At 41.2% G+C, this 8,425-nt stretch overlaps 1 protein-coding gene across 2 annotated transcripts in view; it reads left to right on the top strand.

Moving 5' to 3' along the window:
• Nucleotides 1-8,425, top strand: part of Samhd1 (SAM and HD domain containing deoxynucleoside triphosphate triphosphohydrolase 1) — a 37,071-nt gene that overhangs the window by 2,222 nt on the left and 26,424 nt on the right. For both annotated transcript variants that reach the window (XM_021193534.2, XM_021193535.2), the window contains exons 2-3: nucleotides 3,155-3,221; nucleotides 6,216-6,288. In XM_021193534.2, coding sequence (XP_021049193.1) covers nucleotides 3,155-3,221; nucleotides 6,216-6,288 — 140 coding nt within the window. The remainder of the gene's footprint in view (nucleotides 1-3,154; nucleotides 3,222-6,215; nucleotides 6,289-8,425) is intronic.

Below are 8,425 nucleotides of genomic sequence, written 5' to 3'. Positions count from 1 at the left end.
GATGGTTATGAGCCACCATGTGGTTGCTGGGATTTGAACTCCGGACCTTTGGAAGAGCAGTCGGGTGCTCTTACCCACTGAGCCATCTCACCAGCCCAGATAATGAGATCTTATCTCAAAACAAAATACCATTGGAACATAGTCAAAATTAGAAAATCAACCAAGGCAAGAGAAGATCATCTAGTCAATAGAAAACTAAGTAGGGCCGGAGAGATGGCTCAGCGGTTAAGAGCACTGACTGTTCTTCCAGAAGTCCTGAGTTCAGTTCTCAGCACCCACATGGTGGCTCACAACCGTCTCTAATGGGACCTGATGCCCTCTTCTGGTGTGTTTGAAGAGAACAGTGGTGTACTTATATGCATAAAATAAATAAATAAATCTTAAAAAAAAAAAAAAAAAAGTAAAAACGCAAGAGACCATTGACAAACTGCCAGGAAAGAAGTAAAGCAGCTCCCACTCAATACTAAATACTGGGTTTTAATTTGATAATTAGAAAAAATGTTAGATGAAATATGTGTAACCAGTAAGGTTGATAGAAGTGTCCGTTTGGTCAACTATGGGCTGTTTGGCAATGCTTTTTGGCTTACAGTGAATAGTTATATGTCTGTACTTTGAAGGACTGCTATACACATCTATAAGCTTCTTAGGGAGGGGTAGACTTTTCTGTGTGTGTGTTTATATGGAGGATCATACCCAGGGCTTTATTTATGCTCTGTGTGGACTGTGCCACTAAGTCACACCCCCCAATCAGTCAGTAACCATGCAAGCATGAGGAACTGTGTTCTGAATTCTACCACCCACACAAAAAAAGTTGGGTGTAGTGGTGCATATTGATAATCCTAGAGGTGAGGGTGACAGGAGAAAGAAAGTTCCTGAGGTTTGCTGGCCAAGCACTGTTTCTGAAATGTATACATAAACTCACATGGGCACACCTACGCATACATAAAAAGTGATTAAATCTTAGAAAAATACCGAGCAGAGGAGGAAGGAGGGAAGACGCCTGACATTGACCTCCAGCTCCCAATAAGCAGATACACAGATGTGCAAATGCACCCCTACCCAAGCATGCGTGTGCGCGCGCGCGCACACACACACACACACACACACCAAATGGATTTGGATTGGTATATGTTGTAGAATACAAAGTATCCACTAAGAAAGATATAGGCTTTCATCACTGAGAACTAAGTTTAGGATATTGAGTGGGAAAAATTGGTTATATGACAATCTTTTTTATATAAATTTACATCATTGGATAGAGATACATCTATTATCTCATGTTAAACAGTAGGTATCAGTTTGAACGTAAGTAAATTGGTATTTGCTACTTTATATTATTTGGGCTTTTTACATTTGGTAACTGTTTTTCATGATAGAAAAAAAATACAAAAGTACTGTTTTCACTTCAACTTTTATTTTTCAGAAGAACACTGCCTCTTTTTTTCTTGTTAATTTGAAAAAGAAGGTTTTTGTTTATGTGAAAATAGAGTCCAGAGTTGTAGAATCTGAGCTCCAGAAGAGGTAGAATTAACTGTTTGGAAAGAAAAAAAAAGTACATGTATGTATATATAATTCTTTCAAAACACAGAGGGTTGTTTGCTTTCAAAGGTGTTTTAGAACTAAAACTCTGGGTGCTCTTCTGGTTTGAAGTGGATGGTTCTAAGAACAATTGATTTAAATGTCCTTCTCTAGCCCTGCTGCCAGCCCTGGCTTTAAAAACATGAAGCTGATGATCTGGCAGAACTCAAATATATAATTAGGTTTCACTTTCCTTTTCCATTGCTTTTGTCACAAAACCTATATAAGATTTTAAAAGTAAAATGTATCAAAAGAATGGTATGGGCTGGGACTGTAGCTCAGTGGCAGGTTACCTGCCTAGTATGTAAAAAGGCCTGGGTTTAATCCTTAATAACTTTTTTCTTTTTTTTCTTTTTGGTTTTTGAGAAAGGTTTTCTCTGTATAGCCCTGGCTGTACTCACTGGAACTCACTCTGTAGACCAGGCTGGCCTCGAACTCAGAAATCTGCCTGCCTCTGCCTCCCGAGTGCTGGGATTAAAGGCGTGCTGGTTACCACTACTACCCAGCCTTAGAAACTTGAGACTAACATAGCTATGAGGCAGGATTCTCACACACACGCGCGCCCAGCCATAATGGTACATCCCTTTACTCCTAACACTTAGGGGGGAAGAGGCAAGTTGATTTCTGTTGAGATTGAGGCCAGACTGTTCTACATGGATTTCAGGATAGCTAGAGCAACATAGTGAAACCCTGCTTCAGAAATTTAAATAAACAAATAAATAAGGGAGGGAGGGAGGGCTGGAGATAGTTCTTTGTGTAGGAATAATTACTCCATAATCTGGAGTTTAGATCACAGCACCCACATAACAAGATGAATGTCACCTGTAAACACTAGTAGTCCGTTCTGAGGTGGGATGTTGACAGGAAGGGCTGGCTGGCGATTGCTGGCTTTCAACCTAGACAAATGCAAGCCCCAGGTTCAGCAAAGAGACCTTGTCTCAGAGTGACAGGCAGAGTGTAGTGAAGACACTCGATGCCTTCCATGTGTCCAGTCCTGGTGCACACACACAACACACACAAAAAATTAAATATATATTTAATATATTTTAAATGATTTGTGATTTATACTTTAGAAATATATACAATATTAAATATATATGTGTGTGTGTGTATATTTTAAACATGATGCATTTGTGTCCTAGTACCTGAAAAGCATTTGTTCTAAGACCCAATCATGTAACTAAAATCTGATGCTTAAGTCCAATACATAAAATGACATAGTGTTTGCATCTAACCTGTGTACACCCACATCTGTAAACTTTACATCATCTCTGCATTACTTATAATACCACATGAAATGTAAATTGTTGTTGTACTGTATTTTTACATGTTATCTACAATAATGTACAGAAGTGTTTACATGTTCAGTACAGATGTAGTTTTTTTTTTCCTGAATATTTTCCATTAATACCATAAATAAGGAACCGGTAGCTGTGGAAGGCTGGCCGTTGATCACATGGTTCACTGCAGTAGGTTCTTAGTCCATACAAGCTGAGCAAGTTCTGATAGATTCAAACGGAAAGACACTGGAAAATACGTGCTATAAATAACCTTTTTACTTGTTCCTTTTCCATAGACAATAAAATCACCGGCTCGTTTCTGCCCTTTTTGGATGAGGATCGTCTGGAAAATCTGGGAATAAGGTGAGGATAAGGAAACGCATAGTGATAGACTAGACACACTTTCTTCACTGTTCGGAAACAAAGCCCAAGAGCTTGGGGTTCACCCATTCTCATTTCAGTACTGCGGCAGGCTTTAAAACAACCCCTGCTTGCTGTTTCTGCTGTGCAGGGCTTGTATTTAGTTTCTATTTCAAAGAGCTTTGCCAATAAGAGTTCATGAAGTTTATAGTGACCAACTTTTTACTCTCAAATTCAGACTAATTGAATTATATGCACTAGAACTGTATAGGAACGAGCAGGGAAAACATTAGCAAGAAAAGTCAAAGTTACCACCCTCTCTGTAGGTCTTAAGGGTGTCTGAGGACTGGGGTGTGTCTTTGCGTGTAAACCATTAAAAAACATAATTGTGCCATGACCGCTTTATGCACGCACATATGTAGATATTTCTGTATATGGCTGGAGGTTCTGGGGTCTAAGTTAGAGATGCCATTCTTTTAAAGATCTTAGCTGAATATTCAGTGATTATATGCTTTAAAAGTGGTCTTTGCTGGGTGTGGTGGCGCATGCCTTTAATCCCAGCACTCAGGAGGCAGAGGCAGGAGGATTTCTGAGTTCGAGGCCAGCCTGGTCTACAAAGTGAGTTCCAGGACAGCCAGGGCTATACAGAGAAACCCTGTCTCGAAAAATAAAAACCAAAAAAAAACCAAAAAAAAACAAAGACTTGTCCTGAGTTCTGTCAGAACCTATGCTTTAGAACTTTGAGAGTGGAAGCAGAGTGAAAAAAAAAGCATCACCAAAGGGCCGGAACTGTTGCCTGGGTCACAGAGTTCAGGGCTTTTACTTTGCCTTTTTATAACCCATCTTATCTGTATTGGTTACCCATCAATTACTTTATTACCTGTGAACTGGTGGACTTTCTTCTAACTTTTCTCCTCAAAGACCCAGACACTATTGATTTGTTTAGCAGATATTTATGGGAAGTACATTTGGTTCTAGGCAAATCCAAAGGAACATTACTTATGTACAGTAGGTTTCTTGGACCCTTCCTTCTGCCTCTGAGGTGGAGTCTATGGGGCTCTTTAGACTTGTGTTAGCCTGTACTGTAGCCAACCGCTGTTTGTTTTATCTAAAATTAGATTAAGTGAGGGCCAGAGATGTGGCTCGGAGGTTAGGAGCACTTCCTGTCCTAGAGCATCCCCAGATCCGTTCCCAGCACCCACACCAATCTCCTTGGCAGCTCATGTGTGTAACTCTAGCTCTAGGCCTAACACCCACCTCTGGTCTCCACAGAGGCCACTCATGGGCTCAAACCCACACGCAGACACATATTGAAATCTTCTCAGTGTGATGAACTTAAAATGTTTAGTTCTTCTACTGTACTATCTACATATCAAGCGTAGCCATGTGTGCTGTAGACCTCACACAAGGAACAGCAAAGCTGAGCAAGACCCACCTGCCTCTCTGCTTCCCGAGTACTGGGATGAAAGCTGTGCTGCCACCGTCTGGCTCATTTCTTCTTTCATCTTTCCCAGCCCCGCAGCTGCTGTTTCCAGGCTCTATGCTCCCAAATCAATTTCCCGCATCTACGCCCTTGCTCTGGGCTCTGAGTTTTTATGTGGCATCCTATTCAGACAAACACCTTTTATTCCTTCAATTTTTGATTAAATGCTGATTTCTGAAGGTTTTTCCAGAAAGTAAACATGGTTATATTAAACATGCATATGATGATGGCTCATCCCGTAACCCTAGTACTTGGGAGGACGGTTGTGAGTTCTAGGTCAACCTAAGCTACACACTAAGTTCTGGACCAGCTTAGGCTATGGAAACAACACACACACACACTCACACACACACACATACACACACACGTACGTTCTAAGGTGTATTAATTTTGTTCCTTTTTAATTTATCTGCTTAATAATGTCTCTACATTCTGAAAAAAATCCCTCCTAGATTTTGTTATTGCCATGGGTTTCAGTACTACAGAGGCCAATTGTGGTACTTCTGTCTTCAGGCGGCTAAGACTTAGCAAAAGTTTTTTTCAACCTGATTACACAGTAGCTCAGTCAGGGATAATAATGCCTACCTCCTGCTGTTTGTGTCAACATTTCAAACAGGTGTGTTTATTATGTTTCAACCAATGAGCAGTTACAAATGGAGCCAGATGTTATAAGATTCAGAGCGGTCCAAGTCCAATTCCCATGAGATTATGTCCCCAGCTGTAACACTGTAGATAGTGGAAGATGAAGTACAGAGTTAAACCTTCCTAGCTACTAGTTCGTGCTTGGATCATAACTCAGCAGAAGCCTGGGTGGACCTTCTTGGTTCAGAAGGAACTTCTTGTAAACAAGTGCAACAAAACACCAAACCAGACCACTCCATAGGTAGGAGATTGCTGGGCTGCAGCTGAGAGTAGAGAGCAGCAGGCAGCCTGGCAGAAAAGCGAGTGGGTTTTATGTGATGGTCTGAAAGGCGTGGTCCTTGAGCTGATGCAGACTGCTGTGGTTTAGTGGGAACTAGACACACTTTGCCCCCATCAGAGACAGAGATGGGAAGTAGTGGCTCTCTTGACAAACAGAAACCCACACTGAGAGTTCTGAGGAATGTGGAGTTGAGCTTTCTAGAGGCAGGCGAATTCCTGAGTTCGAGGCCAGCCTGGTCTACAAAGTGAGTTCCAGGACAGCCAGGGCTATACAGAGAAACCCTGTCTCAAAAAAAAAAAAAAAAAAAAAAAAAAAAAAAAAAAAAAAAAAAAAAAGAATCTGGCCTGGGCCATCATTCTAGGACTTTGTCAGCAGCATTGACATTTTGGGACCTTCTTTGTGACCTAGCACTCCTTATGGGAACAAAGAAAGTTTCTAGGAGTGTATTTGAGTTCCTCATTGATTGTTCCTTCTAAGCTGCTCTTTCTTTTTATTGGTGCAGATGCTTTAGAGCTGCCCACGTGCTCCCAGTACACCTGGAATACTTATTTAGCAAGGATTGATATATCTATTTACATTGTTTCAATTTTAGTTCCTTGGAGGAGAGGAAGAAGATGATAGAATGTATCCAACAGCTGAGTCAGTCTCGGATTGATCTAATGAAGGTGAGGAGTGTGTGAACGAATTTACCATACATAATGTAATGAGGGTGCAAGGAATCTGTATGAACCACATTTATGGGGTATAAATGGGAGATGATATGGTATTATAACTGAAAACTTTGATTTGATTGTGGTTTCTAACACTCTGAAACTTCCAGACCCTAATTAAATGCTTTCTTTTATAGGTTGCCTTTGTCATGGTAATAGAACAGTAATTAGGACAAACTGCAACAGTCAGGTATAATGTTATATACCTTTAATCCCAGCATTTGGAAGGCAGAGCTGGGTAGATCTCTGAATTTGAGGCCAGCTGGTATACAACGTGAGTTCTAGGACAGCCAAGGCTACACAGAGAAAACCTGTGTCTTAGGGTGTCATTGCTGTGAAGAGACACCATGACCATGGTAACTCTTATAAAGGTAGCATTTACTTGAGGCTGGCCTGCAGTTTCCAAGGTTTAGTCCATTATTGTCATGGGGGATGGTATGCACGCAAACAGGGTGCTAGAGAGGGAGTGGAGAGTTCTATATCTTGATCTGCAGACAGCAGAAGGAGACTGTGTGCAATAATGCCTGTAGCTTGAGCATATGCGAAACCTCAAAACCTACCCTCATAGTAACACCAAATAATACTTCAATAAAGCCACACCTAATAGTGCCAGTCCCTGTGGGCCAAGCATTTCAACACATGAGTCTATGGAGACCATTTCTATTCAAACTACACCCTGTCTCAAAACAAACAAACAAACAAAAAAAGCTTTAATTTATGATACCATTTAGAGTTTGTGCGTGTGTGTGTGTGTGTGTGTGTGTGTGTGTGTGTGTGTGTATACATGTATGTATAAGTGCGATAGCCCAAGTGTGGTCACAGACAAGTTTTTGGAGTCAGTTCTCTCCTCCACTATGTAGGTGCTAGAAATAGAACTTAGGTCATGAGGCTTGGCTTCAAATGTCTTTCCCCACTGAGCCTGAAGTTTGCTGTGTAGACCATGATGGCCTTCAACTCACAAAGATCCACATGACTCTGCCTCCCAAGTGCTGGGATTAAAGACGCGTACCACACATCCAGCAAGTTTTAGGTTTAGTTTTCATTTAATTAAATAAATGTTTTTAAGTGTTTTGCCTCCATGTATATCTGTTGACCAGTTTTATACAGGATGCCCACGGAGGCCAGAAGGCATCAGATCCTCTGGAACTGGAGTTAGAGATGGTTGTGAGCTCACGTGGGTACTGGGAATTCTTGCTCTCCTTTGTTCCTCTTACTGGTTCCTGACTCTTACCCATTCCACTTGGCATATACAGTAGACACTGAACAGTAATGGAGTTGTATTATCTTGATTGCTAATAACAGCCTAGGATATTATACAGCTGCTACAAGTCATAAATGGACCATGTGACTATGAAAGGAATGATATCAAGTAATAATAGTAAAATAAAAATGGCCACCAGTTAATATTCAACATTAAAGGAGTATGTTTTTTGTTTGTTGTTGTTGTTTTAGATATATTTGTTATATGTACAGCATTCTGCCTGCACATTTGCCTGCAAGCCAGAAAGGGGGACCAAATGTCATTACAGATGTTTATGAGCCACCATGTGGTTGCTGGGAATTGAACTCAGAACCTCTGGAGGAGCAGAGCCTGCTCTTACCCTCTAAGCCATCTCTCCAGCCCCCAAGAAGTAGTTTTTAAACAACGTTCATCAGGGTGCATGAGAAAGCTCAATGGCTTCAGGTACTTGCCACCAAGCCTGACATCCTGAGTTCAATTCAGAGGACCCACATGGTAAGAGCGAGCCAATTCATTCAGGTTGCCCTCTCGCCACTGCTTATACATGACAGATACACACACATGCACACACATACACCCACACACAGAGACCCACAAACACACATATACACCCACACACACACAGACCCACAGACACACACAAATTAAGTAAATAAAAAGATGTTTCTGAGCAAGTATTAAAAGCATTGACTTCTCTTCAGGTTAGAGTCTTAGCACACACATGGTAGCTCACAACTGCGCAACTCTAGCCTTAGGAGATCTGATGGTCTCTTCTGGCCTCCATGGGTATGCATGCACACATACAAGGTGCGCAGACTTGATCAGGCAAACATTCACACACACACACACACA

Source organism: Mus pahari, chromosome 3 (genome assembly GCF_900095145.1).
Source record: "Mus pahari chromosome 3, PAHARI_EIJ_v1.1, whole genome shotgun sequence".
Classification (NCBI taxonomy): domain Eukaryota; kingdom Metazoa; phylum Chordata; class Mammalia; order Rodentia; family Muridae; genus Mus; species Mus pahari.
The sequence above is the reverse complement of the archived record's forward strand: the minus strand, read 5'-3'. Positions and strand labels throughout refer to the sequence as shown.